The following is a 25931-nucleotide window of genomic DNA, read 5'->3' as shown; positions in this document are numbered from 1 at the left end:
GGTGCAAGGAAAAAGAGAGACAGGGAAAACAATGCCAGAGGCGAAGTGATGTAATGCAATTACATGCACATTGTTTGTATTCTCGCATGTGTCTAATTGCAGAGCTTTATCTGCTGGCATACCTGATAATGCTGATTCTGTATCAGCCTGTCAGCATGCTTTTCCTGAAAGGAGAAACAAATATTCACACTGTAATTATGCAGGGTAATTGAGCTCATTAACTAATCAAATACATGCCACTTTATTATTAGTAGTATTATTAGTATTATTTTTAGATAATTATTAATATAAATCCAGGGTCAATCAAAAGATACTCTGCCATTTGTGCGCTTTGAGCCTCCAATACTTATAACTGACACATTAACATTGCATTTAAGTTTAAATCAGTTACAATATAATATAATGAATTTTAATTTATAAATTCATTATATATAATTTAGTGTAGAATAAAGCATTAGTTGTGTTTGTCACCCAATATTAATGTTCCCATTCATCATGATCAACACACTGAAATGATAGAATAATAAACTATATTTTAGAAAATTGTGCTTTTATTGTAATGAAAATATCATGATATATATTTCTCTTCACTGTCAGTGTCCTTTTTATTTTTTATATTTTTTTAAATGTGGATTTTTTGTACTTTCTGTCTAAGAACATTGCACTATTATTAGTAATTTTTCAAAAAATAATAATGTTCATGATTATTCTGACACCAGATTAAGAGGGTTAACATCATAACACAATGAATACAATTTCTGTTACCACTGCTTTATTAATTTTCAGTTTCAGAAAACAAACACTATACAATTTAGAAGATTTTTTTTAAATTTATGGAAAGAAGTCTCTCACCAAGACTGTGTTTATTTGATCGAAAATACAGTAAAGCAGTAATAAAAATATATATAGAAATATTGTTACAATTTAAATGAAATATTTTCTAATTGAAAGTGTTCACATTTATTACTTTATTCCATTATTCCAGTCTTTAGTGTCAGAATTCGATATGCTGATTTGCTAATCAGGAAATATCTATCTATCTATCTATCTATCTATCTATCTATATATATATATATACTTTCTCTTTTTCTCAATGTCGAAAACAGTTATGCGGCATAATTTTTCAGGATTCAGGATTTCAGCAAGAGAATGAAGATGAAGGGAATAGCATTTATTTGACACAGAAATGTTACTGACCCCAAACATTTGAACGTTAGTGTATAAACTGAGCTGATGGTGTTGAAAAAATGAGTTTGACCATATGACTAAGACATATGTTGTATCTGTTAATGCTGTCGATCCTCTGGTAAGACATTTAGGACATCCTCTGGTAGGACATTTTGCATAAACTGCAAAAATGTCTGACAGTAAAAAGACTGAATAACTAATTTCATGGAAATGAAGGAACAATTGGGTTTTGTTATCAGCACTTTCCTATCGCATCCACAATGGGTGAATCAATCAAAATTTTCAAATGCAATTTCAATGCAAATTCTCATGTGCAGTTATACTCTCTGCTTGTGCATTGTATTGAGATGTATGAGTCCTGCAGATGCTTTCTAACTGGAATACTGCTATTTGTACACTCTTGAAACAAAATCAGATGAGCACTTCCACATACAGATGTAGGAATTCTGATTTTGCATTATAGGCTGAGAGATTCTTAGTATTCTTATCAGATATTGCAGGAAAGCTGCTCTCCTCTTAGCTCTACATGTAGGCAGCTTTATATAATGATCAAGGTTTGATCCCAGCTCAGCAATGCCCGCAAACATGTGGGAGAGAGTTTCGAGTGAGTGTGCTTTGGCTGTGTGTGTGTGACAGCGTGAGAAATAGAAAGAGAGAGAGTGCATGAGCATCTGTATTGATGCAGGCCAATAAAGGCAGTGCAGAGAGATGGATTTGTAATAAAAGTGCGTCAGGTGGAACAAGAGAGGATATATTCGAAACAGAGATGATGAGAGTCCCCGGAGTTTCAAGGGGAGTTGCATGGCAACACAGGAGGTTAAACTCCAGACAGACTCGGGCCATGTTGCACCTCATTACATCATCAAAGGAGAAACAGAAACTTGTTGAATAATAATAATAAAAAAAAAATCCTTCATAGAAGTTTAATTAATTTATATGAAACTCAACTTCACTGATTCAATTGAAATGAAATTTGCAACCAATCAGGCCACTCTGAATGAAGCCAGTAGTTGAAGTTTGGGGGAGGGGGGCTGACAAGCTGGTTGTGATGTCAAAAATATGGCAAAGACCTGTCTCATGAATATTAATTAGGTCACGCTGACGTTGCTAAGTAACCTTCCTGGTTATCTAACCTAATTAATATTCATGCACCAAGCCTTTGCCATAGTAGGACTGATAAATGGGCAGTTGACATTAAATGCACCTGCTAAACATGCTAAACTACAGCTAAGGCTATTTAACAGCATGTCACCAGTCATTTTAAAATAATTGCATGCCGTTTTCTTGACCTCTTTTTAGAGACACAGAATAATTGTACTTTTAAAAATTCATGCTGTGAAAATGGAAAGACCGTTTAAAAGAAACTATTGAAGACTAAGATTTAGACTACCGTTCAAAAGTTTGAAGTCAGTACGATTTTAAGAAAAAACTTTTATTCAGCAAGAATGAATAAAAATGATATGAAGTGACAGTAAAGCTATTATTAATGGTTCAAGATTTCTAATTCAAATACATGCTGCTTCAAATAATTCAAATAAATGCCCCAAATATAAAACAATAAATGCAGCCTTGTTGAGAAGAATATAAATACATCTGACCTTAATCTTTTTAATAGTAGTGCATGCTTTCCCTCACATATTCATGCCAAACTTAACCTATAACCTTGATGTTTAATAATAAAGAAGGCATGTTATTCACATCTACCCAATTAGTGTATATGGGCAGAATATGTTTGAGTTATATGCTTTTGTAGACATATAGACCACATTTATGTCACTGTTTCTGGAGATCAAGGTCTGTAGTAGATCTCAGAATTGACAAAATTGTAATAGCAACCAATTAACACCAGATATAATATAAATTTAATGTACAAAATTTTGTAAACACTCTCACTGAGACTAACATGCTGGATTTTTAAGCAGTTGCTTTTGTTAAAGTCAAAGGTTTTTATATGTATTTCTCTCACTCAGTGATACCTGAAAGTAATGCATGATGATACCAGTCTAAATACAATTACTGCATCCCACTATGAGTCAAAAACCAATAGTTCAAAAGCAATAAAAATGTAAATGAGCTGTTTTAGCATTCAGTGTGCTGATATATGTGTGTGGCTGTGCTGTTAGTCATTGTAATGGGTAATCAGTTACACAATGAGCCATCTGCATTGTGCTTAAAGTGTAATTTAAACCAGAACCACTTGATCAGATTCAGATGAAATCACGATGTGAATGTTCAGATGTATTCAGGTTGTTTTCTTTACCGTAAACTCCTTCAGATTCTCATGTTTATGGGAGTCTTCTTCAGGCGGAGCAGCCTCCGACCCACAGAGCCACCCGTGTACCCATCGACACAGGTACCAGAATGACTTAGGACTGGGGATGATGTTGAACGGTGGGGGGAGTGTCCCACCCTCATCGAAATAACTCATCCACAGCTTGGTGCGAGCAAATTTCCACTCGATGTCAGCATGGTCCTAAAGCCCAGTGACAAACAAATTATTAACCATATGAACTGAATGATAATAATCAATGAAGTATAAGATCCTAAACCAATTGTATCCAGAATGCACAATGTTTTATTATATTATACAGTAGAGTACATTTTTAAAAACCTATGAATTAGAATTTGTTACAAAGATCAAAAGTTTGGGTAACACTTTATTTTAAGGTTTCCTTGTTACAAGTTACATGTACTTACTATTATAATAACAATTAATGCATAGTTACATGCAAATAACCCAAAGCCAAACCCTAATCCTAACCATATAGTACATACATGTAGGGATATGCCGGTATCAAATTTTCCTGTTGCGATTAATTGATAATGTTTTGTCACGGTATGCGATATTATTACGGTATTGAAATTAAGTTTCAAAAAAGTGGTCATAATACAGTATAACAGGTTAAATAACTTTTTTATAACAAAAATAACTAAACATTTGAATACAATAAAGCAATACAAAAAATATATTTAAAATAAAGGTTTTACACCGATTAAAGTGCAAAAGAACTTTAAAGACCCATAGGTATCACTTTACAATAAGACCTCATTAGTTAACCTTAGTTAATGCATTAACATTCACAATGAGCAATAGCTACATTTGCTAAAGAAGTTACTAATCTTTGTTAAAAAATTCAAGTCTTAGCTTATGTTAGCTCATTTAATAGCAAAGTTGCAACTTTCGAATTTAACAATGTGTTATTAAATATTGGAATACCTAAGATTAATGAATGTTCAGAAGAATTTCTCATTGGCAGTTTATGTTAACTAATGAAGCCCTAATGTAAAGTGTTAATGAACAATAGAGAATCAAAACACTTTCAAACAATATCTAGGACATGTTGTAGTCCAGATTAAAATGGAAAAATTTTATGGAAATATATAAATATTATTTTATATTGTTTAAATGTTTAGAAAGTAGCAGCTGCTTTTATTTATGGGGTTTACAGGGTAAGGGCTGCATTTTCTGCAGTTTAGCGCCTTCTGCTGTCAGAGAGTGAATGTGCTTTCATTCAGCGCGTCTCTCACGTGTTCCTCCATATGCTTCTCATGCGTGCTTGTTTACATCAGAGCTCACACGTGTCTTTAAAGCAGATTACAGCGGTGTTGTGCATTTTGACCACTTGATGGGAAAAGTATTCTTAAAATGCATTTCAAATTCGGAATAATTTGTAATATATAATTATTCTCGGTATTTAGAAGTGCCCACGATAACAATACCGTGCATATTCATTCCCGCGATATATCGTATTACCGAATATCGGCACATGTCGACAAAAAAAATAAAATGAAAAAAAGAAACGGAATTTGGAAAAAAAATAAAACTGAATTTAGGAAAAAATAAACCGGATTTCATAGGGCCCTGGGGACAGTCAGATATATATATATATATATATATAATATATATATATATATATATATATATATATATATTTATTTATTTTTTTTTATTCAGCAACAATGCATTAAACTGATCAAAAGTAACCGTAAAGATAGTTATAACATTACAAAATGTATGTTTCAAACAAATACTGTTCTTTTGAACTTCATTATTCTTTTAAGAAACCTGAAAAAACAAAAAAAAATATTAAGCAGCAAAAAGATTCTTTAGCACCAAATCAGCATATTAGAATGACTTCTGAAGGATCGTGTTACACTCTGCCATCACAGGAAAAAAAAAAAAAAAAAACATTTTAATGTATATTGAAATGGAAAACATTATTTTAAATTGTTGTAATATTTCCCAACATCACTCTTTTTACTGTATTTTTGATCAAATAAATGAAGCCTTGATCCCCATGAGACTTCTAAAACATTAAAAATCTTACCAAGCTCAAACGTTTCAATTAAAATTTTACTTTTATAAAACTTTTCAATTAAAAATAAATCTTTAAATGTGAAAAAGTCTAGAATTTCTATTTATCAGAAAGTATATTAAAACATTTATGTTTGTACTTGCAATCTGTTGGTCAATCAACTGAGTACAATCTGTGTAAAATACAGTGTCTTTCTGGCTTTTTGAATTACTGTGGTCAGTACTCACTGCGATGAGCTGGTAGGAGTTGTTCATCATAGCGATGAGCATGTTGAGGAGAACCACCAATGAGATGACATTGTAGGTGCCGAACATAGTGGCTCCAACAAACTCTGTGAACTCATGCCGAGCTTTCACATTTGTTACATACAGGTTCAGCAGGCCAAAAATCGACCAGAACAGTGACTGAAGTGTTTCAAATAACCTGAAAGACATAGATGGAGATGCAGAAGGCAAGAAAGAGAGAGAGAAAACACATGAATCAGAATATTGTGCAACAACATCACAGACACATTTAGGATGGGCCAGAGAAGGTCAAAGCTGTCACAGCTTTGTAAATAAGAACGTACAGTATTGCAATGTACAGCATAAAAAATTTCAGAAGGCAATGTCTGGCTACCTCTATAAGTTGAAGTTTGTGTGTCTACAAGCTCCCTTAGAGTGAAAGGATTTGTGATTTTTTTTTTTGTTGTTGTTGTTGTTGTTGTTGTTGTTGCATTAAATATTCAACATCATCAACTTTCATCAAAGTCCTGACAGAGATAAATACAATCTGGTTTCCTAAAAATATGAAAGAGGAGTTACAGCAGAACTGAAAGGACATAGCACTGTGGATCACCTATTGAAGCAGGTATTAGACTGCTTTTGATAGAGTTTGATGGGAGAAACTTCAGTGGCACAGACATACAAAAGAAACATACAGCAAGACTACTGAGAGAACGCTGACAATGAAAAGTGCTGTGTCTGGGAATCCAGTGTGACGGGTGAAAAAAAGTCCTTTTATTTTGGGTTTGTAGCAGACTTGTAATGTCTCACTGCCTTTAATTCCCAACAGCACGTGCAGAGGCAGCCTTGGCTCACTTTGTGCCCTAGGCAAGATAAACACGGCCGAAAACACCCCCAACAACAACATGTAATAGTATGAAGTATATATGAAATATAAATACTATTTATTCATTCATGAGTCATAAATGCAAAGACAATATATATTTATATAATACTTTTTTAAATATATGTACAGTATGTATATATAAAAAATTTGATTTAGAAGTATAAATCTTTCAGATATATATACACTGTAAAAAAAAGTCTGTAGTTTTTACAAAATAATTTTGGCAGCTGTGGTTGCCAGAATACTTTTGTAAAAAATACAGAAAAACTGTAAACACAATTACGGCCAAAAACTGTAAATTTTACAGTACACTGTAAAAAAAAGTCTGTAGTTTTTACAAAATAATTTTGGCAGCTGTGGTTGCCAGAATACTTTTGTAAAAAATACAGAAAAACTGTAAACACAATTACGGCCAAAAACTGTAAATTTTACAGTACACTGTAAAAAAAAGTCTGTAGTTTTTACAAAATAATTTTGGCAGCTGTGGTTGCCAGAATACTTTTGTAAAAAATACAGAAAAAAACTGTAAACACAATTACGGCCCAAAAAACTGTACATTTTACAGTAAACTGTAAAAAAAAGTCTGTAGTTTTTACAAAATAATTTTGGCAGCTGTGGTTGCCAGAATACTTTTGTAAAAAATACAGAAAAACTGTAAACACAATTACGGCCAAAAACTGTAAATTTTACAGTATAAAACTGTTATTTACAAACAAGAAAATTTGAATGTAAACCAGTAAATTCAACAACGCACACTGCTATTAAAATCTGTTTTGTACCTTTAACATACTGACAACCACCATAATAATGCAGGTGGTAAAAGAGAAAGTTTCATGAAGAATCGAAGTTCATCACAAGTAGCTTCGCCACAAGCAGAAGTTTATATTAATATATAGAAGGTGCACAAAGTCATTCATGCAAACACAAAACACCATCATGGTGAGACACGCTATACTTAAACAATTCAATAAACTTTCATTAAACAGCAGAAGATGTAACATAAAGCCCAAATGTACAACTGATAACAAAAAAAACTATTAAAAAAACATGATTATTTAAACAAAATACTTTCAAATGTGGAGCGTCACACAGGGAATTCTGGGAATATCAGTTTACAGTTTTTGACTGTAAATTATACATTGATTTGTTCTTTTTTTATTTCTAAAAACTGTAAAATTAACAGCATTTTACTGTAAAATTACATGAAATGTCTGGTTAGATCTTTTACAGTTTTTCCCTGTATATAGTACAGGAACTTACTGTTAACCTATTAACACTTTTTTTTTGTAGCGTTTTTACAAAATTGTACAGTTAAAATGACACTTATTTTTTACAGTGTACAATATGCTACAAACAAATAGCCTAAATTATAAAAAACAATATTATTATATTTTTAGCCATATTTTTATATATATAGATGGGCAACCTCTCAGGTTCACAATTATTTTTATTTTTTTGTGGAAAAAAATGTATTAGCTCAATTTGCATCGTTTCATCAATCATGCTAAAATTAGTCTACAGCATAAACTTGTAAAGTGACATACATACTTTATTTGTATTTTTAAAAACAACAGACTAAAACTTTAGTTTTTTACAATATTTGCATGTCAAATTAACAAAATTGTTTTGTTATGAGTATTACAGTATTTCTCTGTTTTTGATACCAATAATTTGTAATTTTAACAAATAATTTTGATTACAATCACATATTGTTATTGTAAATATAACAAAATATTATGTTTAATAGTTTACAAAATTCCACTGTGAATTAAACAAAAAAAATATGTTTTGGGGTTTACAATACTTTTCTGTATGGATTTTACATAGTTTTTCTGTAAATTTCACGGTCATTTTTTACAGTGTATATATATATATGTGTGTGTGTGTGTGTGTGTGTGTGTGTGTGTGTGTGTGTGTGTGTGTGTGTGTGTGTGTGTGTGTGTATGTACAGGTGCATCTCAATAAATTAGAATGTAGTGGAAAAGTTGTAAAACTTGTGTATTAAATAAATTCAATGCACACAGACTGAAGTAGTTTAAGTCTTTGGTTCTTTTAATTGTGATGATTTTGGCTCACATTTAACAAAACCCCACCAATTTCTACAAATTAGAATACTTTATAAGACCAATAAAAACATTTTTAGTGAGTTGTTGGCCTTCTGGACAGTATGTTCATTTACTGTACATGTACTCAATACTTGGTAGGAGCTCCTTTTGCTTTAATTACTGCCTCAATTCGGCATGGCATGGAGGTGATCAGTTTGTGGCACTGCTGAGGTGGTATAGAAGCCCAGGTTTCTTTGACAGTGGCCTTCAGCTCATCAGCATTTTTTTGGTCTCTTGTTTCTCATTTTCCTCTTGACAATACCCCATAGATTCTCTATGAGGTTTGGGTCTGTTGAGTTTGTTGGCCAGTCAAGCACACCAACACCATGGTCATTTAACCAACTTTTTGGTGCTTTTGGTAGTGTGGACAGGTGCCAAATCCTGCTGGAAAAATGAAATCAGCATCTTCAAAAAGCTGGTCATCAGAAGGAAGCATGCATGCTCCAAAATTTCATGGTAAACAGGTGCAGTGACTTTGGTTTTCAAAAACACAATGAATCAACACCAGCAGATGACATTGCACCCCACATCATCACAGACTGTTGAAACTTAACACTGGACTTCAAACAACTTGGGCTATGAGCTTCTCCACCCTTCCTCCAGACTGTCACACACTATAAACAGTGCTTGATTGCTTGATATGTTTTTGATTACCACTTGATGCTTAGTTTATTTAAATCCACGTGGCTAAAAAGCCCCTTGCTTTGAACGGACATGATGTTTCTGAGCAGGGCATCAATAAATCGGTGTCCAAGCTGTGAATAGTGGTGTCCATTTTGAACACATGGGTGGATTTAGAAGGCTGCATCCATGTTATATTTTTGGCACATTCAATGTCACCTATAAACGAATAAAAAATAAAGCGTGGCCGGCACCTTAAGCATAAGACTGCTGTGACAGACCTGCCGTGGCAGAGCCCTAATTGAGGCACACAGGTTTGCCTCAAGCACCTCACTGACTTGTCAGAGATAGTGACATAACAACTGGCAGCCCACTAGAGCTAGCAGCCCTCCACATCCTGAGCCGTTTCAGCCGACATTTGGCATTTGAAGCTTTCGAACTGAAAGGCCAAAATAATACAGAGAAGACATGAATATGTTCTGAGTGTACTGGTGTGTGTAAGATCTGTTTTCAGAAATCTATTTTGCCTCTATGCGCTGAACAAAAAATCATTTTGAACCAGAATTTTTCCAGTAAAAATATCCAAACATCCATAAGGCAAGATATTTCAGAAGCAAAAATTTAATTTCAATTAAATGAAACATATAATTGTCATTTATTTGAGAATACCTGTTTTCCGAGAATATACTTTGAATCAAGTTTATTTACCTTACCCTACACTCTCAGAAAAAAAGGTACAAAAACTGTCACTGGGGCAGTACCCTTACAAAAAGTACTCCTTTGTACCTTATTCTTTCCCTAAAGGGTGAACATTAGTACCTTAAAAGGTACAATTTAGTACCTAAAGTGTACATATTGTCCCCATACAGGCTTAAAATAAGAAAAAGAAAAAAAGCTTATAGGGTATGTTTTTCTGGAAATATATATACTGTTTATATATATATATACATTATATATATATATATATAATATATATATATATACTATATATATAATATATATATACACAGTACAGACCAAAAAGTTTGGAAACATTACTATTTTTTATGTTTTTAAAAAGAAGTCTCTTCTGCTCATCAAGCCTGCATTTATTTGATCAAAAATACAGAAAAAACAGTAATATTGTGAAATATTATTACAACTTAAAATAATAGTTTTCTATTTGAATATACTTTAAAAAAAATTTATTCCTGTGATGCAAAGCTGAATTTTCAGCATCATTACTCCAGCCTTCAGTGTCACATGTAACATCCAGTCTATCACATGATCATTTAGAAATCATTCTAATATTCTGATTTATTATGAGTGTTGGAAACAGTTCTGCTGTCTAATATATTTGATGAATAAAAGGTTAAAAAGAACTGCATTTATTCAAAATAAAAATAAAAATTCTAATAATATATATTCTAATAATATATTTTCTTTACTATCACTTTTTATCAATTTAACACATGCTTGCTGAATAAAAGTATTGATTTTATTTTAAAAAAAGAAAGAAAAAAAATACTGACCCCAAATTACTGACCAGTAGTGTATATTGTTATTACAAAATATTTATATTTTAAAAACATAGCTTCTTTTTTTTTGTACTTTTTATTCATCAAAGTATCCTAAAAAAGTATCACATGTTCTGAAAAAATATTAAGCAGCAGAACTGTTTCCAACTTTGATAATGATCCTAAAAATTCAGCTTTGCATCACATAAATAAATGATAATTTAAAGTATAATAAATTTAAAAACAATTATTTTAAATTGTAATAATACATCACAATATTAAATTTTTTTCTGTATTTTTGATCAAATAAATGCAGGCTTGATGAGCAGAAGAAACTTCTTTCAAAAACATTAAAAATAGTAATGTTTCCAAACTTTTGACCTGTACTGTATATATATATATATATATATATATATATATATATATATATATATATATATATATATATATATATATATATATATAAAAACTGTCAGCACTCCCACTTAATAGAGACCGTCTGGGTTTCGTAATCCTGGTTCGTGATCTTAATCCATGCATAAATGTATTATGAGACAGAACGCAGAAGTTTACCGTCACTGCAATGTGGGAATTATGAACACACAATATTGAAATGGCAGAGAATCGTCTTTCTGCGAGTCATTAAGAAATTATGCTTCAACTCTATTTAAAGAAATCTGAGGTAAATGTGTGAATACATAATGTGCGCAGTTTTGGAGTAAAAGTTTGTATGTTGTGTACTGAAGCACTGATCAAAAATAAATGGAAGCAAATGTGATTTAATATGTACAGGTTATTTTCTCGTTATTCTATCCAAAATATCATTACTCCTGGCAGAAATAAGAACTATTAGTGTCACTAATCAAGTTTTATTATAAATAGTGGTCAAATATTAAAGCTATCTAATCACAAGAATATTTATTGTAAAAATGTTTCTTTAACAGCTTCCAAAAATAATCTCCACTGTGATTTGTCATATATTTTCAAGAAAAAAATAATAATAAGAACACCCCCCCCCCCCAGTTTTGTTCACAAATTGCACCCTATATATATACACACACACACACACACACACATACATACACAATCGCACCCATAACCTAAGTAGATTTTCTGTTTTTTCAGAGATGTAATTCCTATTTTTCTTATTTACATTTTTTTTCTGTGTGTCTTTATGAAAGGCCCAAACTGCGTGGATTGTCAAAGACATTAATCTGTGAAGGAGAGTCTCTGTGACTGAACCTCAGAAAAACATCACAGGAAGCCTGAAGGAGCTCGTGCTGCTTCAGATGTGATATGGGTTGAGGGATTTGATATCTCTGTGTGGTAATGCCACATACAGCTCATATACAGCTGCAGGCAAAAAACTGAATTCTGATGGAAATGCAAGACAATCCCCAGACATTTCAACAACATGCTCAGGTTTTTTTTGTTGTTGTTTATATTTCACAGAGCAGCTGCAGTTTTCTGAGGGTCACAGCACAGATTTATCTTCTTCTTTCTCAGCATTTGCTCTCATAAATATTCATGAGATGATTCTTGAACCTGCATTACTGTGCAGTGTTGGATGATTGTGCGGTTATCGATGTGTCATTGATCAACAAATCACTGGTAAAGCAAGATGTTTTAATGAATATTCAGAAGCAGCATCAGCGCTGTCCTATCAGGTGTTGACTGAGGCTGACCTGGACCTGCAGTGCAGGAAAGGGTGAATGCATGTTGTTAACAAACAGCATTGTGAAAGTTTCTTTGAAACTACTAACAATCTAAAATTGTTCAAAAACAGTCAAGGTATAATTTTGACTACACAGAACTACTAAAAAGTAGTTAACTACAGTACATAAGATATAGGGGCAACAGAGTGCTGCAGGGAGGATGTAAACAAGTTAGCACTTCCAATTCCATCACCCCAAAGTCAATGGTTTTTTTGAGGATTGTTTGGTTAAATGCCTGAAACAAGGTCTGTAGTTAACACAAGCTGAATATATTTTCACAGCAACTCTCCTTTGTGAGTTTTTTAAAAGCTGCTAAAAAGTGGCTAAATTGAGGTTGTTGAGGAGGACATCAAACATCATCACACCAAACAGGTAAACTCATCTACTCACTAGTCCACTTTTACAGCCTTGTTGTGTTTATAATTGCATATTTTGCTAATTATTTTAAATCAAACTTTGACAACTGCTGCACAGTAGTCAAAAAAGAAACTGTGAATCGTTGTTTTAAATGATGTCAGAGGGTGAAAAAAGAAAACTGAAAGCTGATAAACTTACGTAGAGAATGCATTGTTCTGTTTCTCGCAGCGGATCCCCTTGCAGTGGTTAGGTTCATCAGCTGCCTCGGTCTCGTAGTAAAAGTATAGCTGGTTGAGTCCATTGGCGAAGGCCAGCAGCACTAGACAGTAGATGAAGAGGAACTTGAGGATGTCCAGCAGCATGCGGCCAAGTGAGATCTGCAACGGGCCCAGGTGAGAGTTGGCCGTGAAGAGGGAGATGAGCCGAAGCGAGCTGAAGATGTTAGCGATGGCAAACAAAGCCTCAGCGATCAGCGTCGGATGCCACATCTCCCATTCCTCTCGTGGACGAGAACTGTTATACTACAGAATACAACAATTTCATTATTTAGTTTCACTGTAAGAACTACTGTATATGCTGTGCCCCTTTACTGCATTGAAATAAGCACTAAACCCTGTGATTTAAAATGTACTTTGCACATGTAAACAGAATTACTAGTTATGTAAACTTAATGAAACAGTAATGTAAAACTGCATTTATTTGATGGGAATACAGTAAAAACAGTAACATTGTGAAATATTTTTACAATTTTAAATAACTGTTTTCTATTTTAATAAATGTGACCCTGGACCACAAAACCAGTTTTAAGTGTCAATTTTTCGAAATCATCTGAAAGCTGAATAAATAAGATTTCCATTGATGTGTTTGTTAGGATATAGGACAATATTTGGCTGAGATACAGCTTTTTAAAAATCTGGAATCTGAGGGTGCAAAAAAAAATCTAAATATTGGAAAAATCGCTTGACCCATACAATGTATTTTTGGCTATTACTACAAATATACCTGTGCTACGTAAGACTGGTTTTGTGGTCCAGGGTCACATATTTTAAAAGGTAATTTATTCTTGTGATGTTGAAGCTTAATTTTTAGCATCATTACTCCAGTCTTTAGTGCCACGTGATATTTCAGAAATCATTGTAATATGCTGATTTGCTGCTCAGAGAATTATTTCTTATGATTAACAATGATAGCGCTACATATTTTTTTCATTTTTAATCATTAGTGCATGTGCATTGGGACTATGCTTACTGATGGTTAGCCAAGTCTTTGCGTATTTGTGTAAAGTCCATTTTTAGCCTTATTCACATACTTTAACACCCACAATCCAACATAACCAGGTGCTAAATACACTGGTATAGCGCTGCATCATGCATATTTAAATTCATTGCCAAGTCACTGTCATTTGTTTCTGGGCAAATAAGCCTCCTTTTTATGCAAATGTGGCTCAATGGATCGGATTCACACACGTGAATGGATCGGCTTATTTGCCTGCTGCAGTTAATGCGGCGCTACTTAAAAGGAATGTTTGTGTACATTTTCTAGTGATCATGGCAGCAGTAATTCATCAAATGTTGATCAGAAGATGGGGAAGAGTGTAATAATTACATATCACATATCTACACATACTGTAAAATTTTGCTATTTTAAAGAGTCAATTTAAATGCCTGGATTGCAGTGGTGCACATGATTGCACCATTAACTAACGTGATTTGCATAATTCACTGAGTGAATCAGATGCTGTAACAATACCGACAGCAGACACAAATGGCACAATACTATCAGTAGGTTCAAATCACTCTTAGTGAATTCCTTCTAGAAATTTTTGGAATGGTTTGGTGAAGAATAATGGAAAACTTCAATGAAAACTACAGTGTGTGGAAGTTCTTCCATTAGTTTTTGTTCTGGATATGCCTCAGTCTTTTTCTAGGCAGTTGAGTCAAAGGTCTAACAGATTCTTAAGGCATTTCCTGAGCTTTTGCCTTGCGTAATTTCACTTGAGGGTGGAACGAGACGCCTTCTCCCCTCAGCACCATCCCTCAATTCCATGTTTCAGTGGGCAGAGAAATAAGGCTGGCTTTTCAGTGCCAGGCATGGCTGAGCTCTTCTTGCTTTAAATTCTGTTCTCTACTGGGACTAAGACCACAATATTAACTGTCTAATAAATGTGTAGAAACAATTTTCACTCAGAAATAGTAAATTTCTGTAACAGTAAATTTCTAGGAACTTTCACAAACAACTAAAAAGAAACAGCAAGTAATGCTGAAAAAAATGAAATAGTAATTTACAGTTTGGTTTTTTACAGCATATTCCCACATTTTGGAATCGTTCTATACAATAATAATACATGTAGGACATTCACACAAGCATTTATAGCTTGTAAACGTAATTCTTGAGAATGTATCCAAACACAAAACAGAACATAAATTATATGGCTTGGACCATTTATCATTTTGCACTTGTACACACACACACACACACACACACACACACACATGCTGTAAGTGGGCTGGAACCCCTTCTATGCAGGGTGACTAACACAGCTGCAGATGGTCATGAAGTCTGGAGTGTGTCTGCGTGCATGTGCTCGCGTGCATTCGAGTGTGAGAGTGGATGACTGAATCGACAGCAAAACATTTACAGCAGGAGTTCACCTTGACATACGCGACGATCTTTAAAGATATAGTGGCCAAATAGAGAGAATTCATGGCAAAATCCATCAGGTTCCACCAGTCATGGACGTACTCATTAAAACCTCCGTCCCACATCTCCTTAATCTCAGCCCATATAAAGCCTATGAACAAAACACACAAACACAAGCCTAAACTTGGAATACAGAATATACTGGTTATTGGAAAATATTTTTTAGTTATTGTATCAGTTTATATAATTGGATAGATATTAGATGATATTGCATTTTTTATTCTACATGCCTATTTTCCTTAAAATTAGAATCCTAATCAGAATTAGCTTTATTCGCCAAGTGTGTGCAATCACACAAGTAATTTGGGAGCTCTTGGTACATACAGTAGATGCATACATACGTGACAATCTGAACAAAGAACATTTAAATATATTTGATATAAAATACATTTGATGTATGTTTTTTGTGTATATATACATTTTTATTTAATTTTTAATTTTGTATTTTATTTATTTCTTTCCCCTTTTAATTTTTGATCTCTGTTGCTTCTTAAGTAACTTTTTATTGTAAAGCACTTTGGATCAACAATGGTTGTGTTAAAGTTGTGCTCTATAAATAAAAACTGACTCGATTTAAATAAGTGAGACAAAAATAATAATAATAATAATACTGTGATATGAATCTGAAACAAGAATTATGTACAGATTTGTGCATTATTTACTCTATATACAGCTGTATAAATAAAAAAATGCATAAAAACTGTAATAATTTAATTATACTGTTAAATGTAATATTTAGCTAATCTCGCTATTTTTCATATAGTACATAATACATAGTACATAATGCTTTGATTTCTGAATTCACTTGTATTTCAGTTTTTAGTATTGTCATTTTAATTTATTGTATCAGTTGATATTGCATATTAATTGTGCATATTAATTTTTCCTACATTTACATTTAAATTAGCTTTGCCATCATCTGACACTAATAATTTAATAACAGTTAAATGTAATCTTAGCAAATATTACAAAAATATCCATTATTAATGCTGTACATTATAGCACATGCCTAAATTCACTTTATTTATTTTAGTATTTAGCGTTTTATTTGTAATTTTAATTTAGACAAAATATAATTTAATTTTATAATCTATTTTAATTGGTTATCGGCCACAATTAGAAAATAAATTTCTTTGGATTAAATTTCTTGGAATTCTTTGTATCAAATTTTACATTAACTATCCACTGTTAATAATATATTTCTTTAAGTACTGCATGAGATAAACTTTATTACAAATGAAATCAAATATTTCAATTGATGTTGGTAATATTTTGAATAGATTCAATGTAAGTCAATGTAAGAGAGAAATGCCTGAAAACACTAAAACAAATATCACACCAAAGGTGGAAATAATTCACAAAATAAAGCTGAAAACAATGTTTGTTTCATGGTTCAAGGCTTACGTAGCTGTAGAACTTTATTACTTGGGTTAAGGGCTAAGTAAAAATCCCTGACCTGAATATTTGAAGAATATCAATAAAGTGTTGACTATGACCTACATCCCCATGACATATCCAGTCATACTCACCCAACACCCAAGGTAGTATCATCCACTCCACCACAGTGGGCGGAGGGCCCTGCATGTGTAGGTTGGTGCGTGCTATGTGCTGTGAGGCTAGGAGGAGGAGGAAGAGGAAGGTGAGGTAGGAGGCCGTGTGGCAGATAAATTTGATGAAGGGTTTTTTAATGAAGAGCCCCAGTGTGCTTTTTGGAGCCAGCAGGTAGACCAGCGAGAAGACAGGGAAGAGCAGGCCGATAATGAAGCACATGACCAGCTTAACTGCCCAGTGACGGCGCCGCCAACCAGGAAAGCCATCATACCATTGTGTGGCCAGGAGCTGCTGACAGTTTGGCTGTGCCACAAACTAGAGGAAAAAAAGAGAGAGAGATTTGTAAATGGATTTTAAAGGATTTGTAAATGCTCATGCATAATGGCAACCATACGCAGAAGGACCAATTAACTGGGAGAAAAAAGAGCATTATTCGTTCCCACAAAAATGAGTAATCATTCATCTATCCTACAGATGGGAAAAACTACATATTTTCATAATCCATTTGTTGGTGGGTGGTATGATTGACTAATTGAATGGCTGATCTTCAGCCAGTCAAATCTGTATAATTAGGGTCCAAGAGCATCCAAATCAGATATGTTTCTTAACATTCATACGATGCATTGAAGTGTTCAAATGAAAAAAGTAATAATTGCATATGCCATCTTAAATGGTGCAAACTTTTAAGCGTGTTTTACATTTTTTGGGGCTCTGTTTGATGCATGAATAGAAATCCTATGATGCATGGATTTATTTGTGACATGTGCATTTATGATTCAAATACAATAATTAAATGTTTTTGTTTTTGTGTCATGATTTTGGCCTGTGCTCCCTGTTTTTCATGTGGACTTTTAAGTTGCTTCCTGTCTGGCGTGTCTTTGTAGCCAGTCCTTTATTACTCCCTGATTGTGTTTAAGTGTCTTGCCAGGTTGTGCATTTAAACCTCTGTATTTCTATGTCAGGTTTTGTCCACTGTTGGATGTTATGTTTTGTGCCTGTTTTTTGGCTCCTACTCCTTGTCCTTGGGTTAACTTTGTCATCATCTGACACTCAAAGTTAACATTTAGAAACACTAATAATTTAATAACAGTTAAACATAATCTAGGCAAATATTACAAAAATGTATATTATTATTGCTGTACATTATAACACAAGCCTGAATTCACTTGTATATTTATTTTAGTTTTTAGTGTTTTATTTGTAATTTTAATTTAGACAAATTATAATTGTATTTTAATTTTAACAATTTATTGGCCACAATTAGAAATTAATTTTCTTTGTAATAAATTTCTTTGGGATTCTTTGTAGAAAACTAAATTTTCATGCAGCTGCACACTTAATAATATATTTTATTAAATACCGCATGCTATAGAATTTTAATATTTCAAATTAAATCTAATATTTCAGTTGATGTTGGCTATATTTTGAATGGATTTAATGTGAGAGAAAAATGCCTGAAAACACTCAAATAAATATCACACCAAGGACGGAAATAATTCACAAAATAAAGTTGAAAACAATGTATGTTTCATGGGTAAGGCTTAAGTAGCTGTAGAACTTTATTACTTGGGTTAAGGGATAACAGATTGTTACCCTGTGTGTATTTAAACCCCGTAGTACAGTTGATTCACAAATCAGAACCAAAAGAAGTACCCAAATGAAAGTTACTGTCTAGATTTACAAAAATGATATATCTAGTACTGTATGTACATTTATTGCAAACATATCTCGCTTTAAAGGACAGACAAATACTGTGATTCATTTCTCTGCATTTGTTGTTGATTGAACCATTTGTGTTAACACATTTAGCACTGAAATGTCACTCATGGCTTGCAGCTGAATAAGAATGTGGTGACAGGAAGACAGACAGAACTGGCAAATGCAAACGGCACTATGAATATTATATTCCTAAAGGAAAGGTTTACTCATCTTGTTTATGCCATTCCAAACCCCTCTGACTTTCTTTCTTCCATGGAACACAAAAGAAGAAGCATGCATTGACAATGAAAGGGAACTGGAGCTGTCAAGCTTCGAAAAGTACACAAAAGTGTCATAAATTGGTACATTAGCAAATTCTGAGTCCTTGTGTAAGGAACAGACCCAAATGTAAACCGTTAATCAGTTAAAAACTTTAAAGCTTCTAAATTGTCATTAAGAAACTTTAAACTCTTCATTTACTTTCATTATATTAAAAAGATTGGCCAGGAAATACATGACAAATAATACTAAGAATAAATAAATACAAATACACATACGTTATATAGGTTTGGAAGAACACAAAGGCAATTAAATTATGACAAAATATTCATTTTAATGTGAACTATTTCTTTAATGATGCTGAAAGTATCTCTATTATCAATCATTCTCAAAGAAGCAAGGGGAGGATAAATGGAGAAAAGCTTCTTCAGAGTGTAAACAAAGCTAATTACCAGTTAAGTGCATTGCTGTAGGAGACTTGCTTGTAAGAGAGCATCCTCAGAAACATCTGCTTTGAAATGAAGCGAGCTAAGAATCTGACTCGCCTCATATTTCATAGCAAATTTGTGATAAGTTATCTAGTGGCTGTAATGGAAAATGCTGCGTGGGTTGACAACACTCCATGATAGATGAGTAACAACTCTTTCTCAGATTTAAAACTTTCCATTGTTGAGAGTTTCTCTAGCAAGCCTGAGAAAGCAGTAACTTCTGAACCAACAATCCCCCTCTGAATATCCACAGTTAATCGCTGGTTTCCCACAATCCCTCACTCAACCTTATTGCATATATCACAAAAGGTCCCGTAGGAAAAGACAATCAACCTCCATTTAATGAAGTAAGCTAATAGAAGCACCTGAACCCCAGGGAGGGGGTGTGGTAAAGGGGAAAAAGGACACAAGAGTGAATTTAACAAAGAGCTTTGAGAAAGGAAATAGGACAGTAATTTCCTTCAGGTTTGATTTTATAATGAACCACTTGTGAGGTTGGCTTGTTTCCCTATGCCTGACTTGTTGGTATTTCTTCCATGGTGTGAAGGTAATGCTACAGCAATAAGCTAAATCACTTCTTCATCCATCAATATGAACACTAACCTTCAGGCGGCCCTTTAGCTAACAACACCATTCCTCAACCTGCCCACGGAATAAGACTGATAACATCCCAGCCAGCATGCACCGCTACAGACTGTAGTAATGACTTACAACACGTGGCTCGCAAGTAAATAAATGGTATCTTGTATTCTGACCTGTGAGAATGGTCTGGATGCTGTTCATATGTACACTGCATTGAATATAAATGAAACTGGATCACTGTAAAGATGGATGAGTTTGCTGTAGTAGTTTGCTAGACTTTGATATGAATGAAGTGAATGAATTATTCTTGCTCACTTCCATGCAGTCCAGACAGAAGCTCAGCTACATAATAGGTTTTACAGCTTGTTTTACCATGAGTAAAGGTTTGTTGACAGACAATGACTGAATGAAAGGAGGCATGTTGTTCATTCTGTTTTGGCAAGGAGACAAATAAAAGTGCTCTGAAGACCAGTCTTACTTGTGTACATAGCACTATCCTCAATTTATGGATGTGGATAAATGAATAATGTCCATACACAATAAAAATGACGTCAAAGAAGAGCAGCCTTTTGAAAATGCACTGCTTTTGTCGAACAGTAAGTTTCTATGGAAGCTTATTTCCAGACATTAATGGAGGCTAACTGGAGGGAAAAAAATAGATCTGCTTTGTTTTCATTTGTGAAAAAAATGCATAAGTTACTGAAACACCATTTCTACCAGAAAGACTCAGGAGGTGTAGATAAGACTGAAGTATTTATTTACAAAACAAAACAGAATTAATTTGGCGTAGGCCCCATCCGTAGCGTGGATCTGAAGATTGTGGATACCAGCTAATCCTGCCGAAGACGAAGGCAGGGCGGAGCCTACCCCAAAAGAAAGTAAGAGAAATGTAATACGCACCTAGATGAAGTATTTCTTAGAGGATCCTGGAACGTGAATGAAAGAAATAAATTAAGATAATTAGCCAGACAAAAATACAACATCAGATTATAGCTTTAAATATAAGCTTATATGTAAGGAAAATAGAACGCAGAGCCTCAGAGAGAGAGGCCACGATAGGCCGGACAGTGATAGGGGCCACGATAGGCCGGACAGTGATAGGGGCCACGATAGGCCGGACAGTGATAGGGGCCACGATAGGCCGGACAGTGATAGGGGCCACGATAGGCCAGACAGTGATAGGGGCCACGATAGGCCAGACAGTGATAGGGGCCACGATAGGCCAGACAGTGATAGGGGCCACGATAGGCCAGACAGTGACAGGGGCCACGATGATATAGGGGCCACGATAGGCCAGACAGTGATAGGGGCCACGATAGGCCAGACAGTGATAGGGGCCACGATAGGCCAGACAGTGATAGGGGCCACGATAGGCCAGACAGTGATAGGGGCCACGATAGGCCAGACAGTGATAGGGGCCACGATAGGCCGCAGTAAAGGCCCCGGCGGGCCACAGATAGGAACGGCCCCGGCGGGCCACAGATAGGAACGACCCCGGCGGGCCACAGATAGGAACGACCCGGCCGGCCACAGATAGGAACGACCCCGGCGGGCCACAGATAGGAACGACCCCGGCGGGCCACAGATAGGAACGACCCCGGCGGGCCACAGAGAGGAACGACCCCGGCGGGCCACAGATAGGAACGACCCCGGCGGGCCACAGATAGGAACGACCCCGGCGGGCCACAGATAGGAACGACCCCGGCGGGCCACAGATAGGAACGACCCCAGCGGGCTGCGAGGTGAAGGCCAGAGAAACAGGCTGCAGAATGAAATGGCACTTAGATAGGCAAACGTAAGGGAAGTCACAGAAGAAGTCTAAGTTAAGCCACAGGTAATAACGATTTTTGAGAAAGGGGATATGAATAGTATTTTCACCACCACCAGTATTTGCAAATAGATCACCTTGAGAACGTCTTGAAATTATTTGCTGAGCCTTCGAGATGAATTTCTGTTCGGGTCTAATGTAGGACTCGAATGCTGAGGACGACCATCTTCCCAGTAACTTGATTGTTGATGTTGGAATTCCGTGCTCAGCAGCAGTAGTGGCCGCGCCAATCCTAAAGGGAATGTCCGGTGTATTGAAGTGGAGACAGGCCGCAGTTTTTTTAAAACCGTAGCTAAATGAGAGCTGAACCAGACCTTAGTTATGGGAGCGCCGTTAGGTAGAATAAATAGAGGAGATTGGAGAGAAGTGCGGAGACGAATTTTTAGGTATTTAATCATGGAGTAGTAAGGGCAAAACTGGTTATCATTTTTATATAGCGACAGAGATACTCCTGATCCCATAGAGTCGTTCTTAGAGTGCTTAAGGAAAATAGTAAAGAAATTAGGTGAAAAGCGAACGTCTGAAAGAGACAGATCTCGTGAGGATTCGAAATGCTTCGATTCGGACGTGAATTCCCCTGGACGCATGAAACCATAGAAAGCTGTTAGGAACAAAGCTTCTAGGAGGACGTTAATGTAATTAGAAAATGAACCGTTGCGTAGTGACGTTATTAGCTGTTGTAAGACCGAGAAAGTAATGGGTAAGCGTTTATCATGGGTTTTGGCCGATGATTTTGTTATGCCTTTAAGGAGCAACCGCACGGCTGGGACGTTAAAAAGACTTGGATAATCGGGGTTATGATATCTGGCAAAAAACTGAATGCTTGCGAGCAGTTTCCTGATAGAGGATATCTTTAAATTTCTTGTTTCGAAGTTGTAAACTAGAAACGAGCAGACGGTTGTAATAAGGATAGGAAAAACTGGTTTCCTAAATGAGAGACAAAAAGTCACGAACAGAGACCAAGCCGATGTATAAGCTTTCAGGGTAGATGGAGCTACGCCTTTAGTGATATAATGTCTGGCCGAATTGAGAAGATCGTCAAAGGAGGGATCTAATTTAGCAGAATTTCTGAAAGGTTTCGGCAGGGAGTAGGATCCTGCTCGGCTGATGGGCATAGACGTCTGAACACCTGAAAACGAAAACGAGAAAGTGCATCAGCTATCATATTGCAGTGACCAGGAATGTGAATAGCTTTTTCGCAGAATTGACATGATCAGAGGACAATTAGATCTCCCTTTATTGATAATGGCAACTGTGGCTTCATTATCGCAAAACATAATTATATGCTTGCGGGACCCAAGCTGCGCCCCAAAGAATACTAGCTATCGCGATAGGATAGATTTCGTGAAGAGCCGATGAGACAAAACCGGATGATAGTTTAGGAAAATCATTAGGCCAGTTTTCGGCGAACCAATGCCCTTTGAAAAACCCCCCAAAACCTATAGAAGGTGCAGCGTCTGTGAAAAGTTGTAATTCATTAGACGATTCTGAAACGTCATTGTAGAAAAAAAGAGATGCCGTTCCAATTATTTAGCAACAGAGTCCAGAATTTGAGATCGGATAAACATCCTTCGTCTAAGCGAATCAAAATCGTGTAGGTTCGGTACTGAATGAGCCAAAGTTAACAGACGAGATATAAAAGATCTGCCTTGGGGAATTATGCTCATGGCATAATTTAGATGACCGAGAAGAGAAAGCATGTCACGTTTTGAAACGGTGCGTAGCGACAAAAAGTTCTCCATGATTGATCTAATTCTAAGGAGCTTCTCGATTGGGAGAGAGGCTTGCATTTTTTGCGTATCTAATAAGATGCCCAGGAATTCGAGAGATGTTGATGGGCCCACTGTTTTCTCTTTAGATAGGGGAACGCCGACGTCACTAAAAACCCGCTTAAGTGTGTCGAGGACTAGAGTTTTAGGAGAAGGAAAATCGACCAGCAAAAAAATCGTCCAGTAAGTGCAAGACGAAGGGGAGCTTACGTACGTTCAACAGGATCCAGCACAGCGCTTCTGAGAGACAGTTAAAAATTTTAGGACTGCTCCGGCATCCGAACGCGAGTCTTACTGCGAAGTAAAATTTTGCTTTCCATTTTACGCCAAAGAGAGCCCAATCAGAGGGATGAATTGGTATAATTTTAAAAGCATCCGTGATATCTGCTTTAGCCAGCCAAGCACCTTGGCCGGCTAATTTGATTAACTGAATAGCGTTATCAACCAAAGCGTAATGCAGAGAAAAAGGCTCGGAGGGAATATATTCGTTAACACTAGCGATAGAATCAGAATGGGGAGAAGACATGTCGAAAATCAACCGTTTTTTTTTCCCTGAATATTTGCGGGTAGCAACTCCGAGCGAATTAACCCTAAAGGCACTAAATGGAGGAGAAGAGAGAGGACCGATTACGTAACCTTTATTTACCTCTTTTTTCGAGCAAAAAGGAGACCACCTCTGGTTCATTTAGAGCAGACTGTAAATTTTTTCGCTACGAAAGTAGTAGAGAGAGGGGAAAGAACTCCTACTCGAAACCCTTGAGAAAGGCCAGTAATTAAGAAATCCGCAAAAAGCGGATCAGGGTGAGAAAAGAGATAAGAAGAGAGTACTGAGACATTGATAGGAGTGGATGGGTGACCACTCAGAATTTTTTCCGAGTAGAGTCTTTCACTCTGGGAGGAGGCTTGAACCGCCGTGGGCAAACCGATTTCGGGTGAGGATCCTTGCAGAAGTTCTGCGGGACCATGGACAGCGTCTGTATCTTTTTTATTGTAAGTCTTAGGGCAAAAAGGTGCAGAGTGACCGTGCGAGCTGCAGATGAGACATGCCGAAATTTTCTGGCCTCCGAAGTGACGAACTAAGAGTTCAGTATCCGTGACTGACCAGTCGAGTCTTGAGTTGAATAGAGTAATGAGAGATGCAGACTTTGCAGAGAGGGATTTATGATATTCGTAGAATAGCGTACCCCCGTACCTTTGATTGAAATCTGCCATCATGGCCAAATAAAGGTCTAATTCCTCTCTGCGTTTAGGAAACACTTCACATAAGACATCTCTGTAGATACCGAACGCAATTACGAATTTGCCGAATGAGAGGTTCCGTTGCAGTCTGGGATCAGACGTTTTGAGGTATACTGCCACGTCGCCACAGTCGACCATTTGACGGTCTATTGCAGGTGAAGGATGCAGCAATGAAGCTAGGTTAATGTCTTTTTTCCTTGAATAATATTTTGTCTTGTTAGGGGTGACACTGTTACTGCAGCGGGTGAAACGAAACGCCTACCGTATGCTTGTGCCGGAACTGCAGTAGATAGATTATAATGTGACGACGATAGTGGGGCATTGATGTCCTGGCTTGAGTGCTAGCCGACTGGTTAGGTGCCTGTACTCCATGGGATGTAGAGGGGGCACTTATTTGGTCGTTGGATCCGGAAGCATGATGAGGAGCCGTAGGGAAGACTGAACTAAAAAAGGGTGGAGTAGAACCTGGAGCGCAACCGGCGACGGCATTCTCGAAGATGGCCATTTTCGATTCTAGAACCTTAACAGTATCTGAAAGGCTTTTGACAGCCTGAATAAGTTGAGTATTGGCATCGACAGCACCGTAATTGGTCGGAGGTTGCGATGCCTGCGCGAGTGTCATGTGTTTCTTAACTGGGCGGGGAGAAGAAGATTTAGCTGACCTCTTCCTTCCAGTTGTTTTGGATTGCCCTGACGTTGCTGACAATGACTGAGCTGTATCTGCAGGTGACTCGGGTGGGGAACCCAGCGTGTTAAATGCCAGAAGGACCAGATCATCTCTTGATAGATCTTGGTTGATAGGAATGCCGGCCGCCTGGAGTGTATTAATAATCCTTTCTGAAGACCACTGGGTCCATGGAGAATCGCTGTTTTTGGAGACGAATGCTAC

The 25931-nt window shown here is 35.9% G+C and overlaps 1 protein-coding gene across 2 annotated transcripts in view; it reads right to left on the bottom strand.

The window, feature by feature from the left end:
- The window catches only part of LOC109086097 (short transient receptor potential channel 5-like), a 69410-nt gene that overhangs the window by 3210 nt on the left and 40269 nt on the right, over window positions 1-25931 (bottom strand). For both annotated transcript variants that reach the window (XM_042716865.1, XM_042716866.1), the window contains exons 4-9: window positions 17138-17474; window positions 15560-15699; window positions 13107-13429; window positions 5732-5927; window positions 3449-3661; window positions 123-164 (exon numbers count right to left, since the gene is read on the bottom strand). In XM_042716865.1, coding sequence (XP_042572799.1) covers window positions 123-164; window positions 3449-3661; window positions 5732-5927; window positions 13107-13429; window positions 15560-15699; window positions 17138-17474 — 1251 coding nt within the window. The remainder of the gene's footprint in view (window positions 1-122; window positions 165-3448; window positions 3662-5731; window positions 5928-13106; window positions 13430-15559; window positions 15700-17137; window positions 17475-25931) is intronic.

This window comes from Cyprinus carpio, chromosome B1 (genome assembly GCF_018340385.1).
Source record: "Cyprinus carpio isolate SPL01 chromosome B1, ASM1834038v1, whole genome shotgun sequence".
NCBI lineage: Eukaryota > Metazoa > Chordata > Actinopteri > Cypriniformes > Cyprinidae > Cyprinus > Cyprinus carpio.
This window is presented reverse-complemented; position numbering and strand designations above follow the sequence as displayed.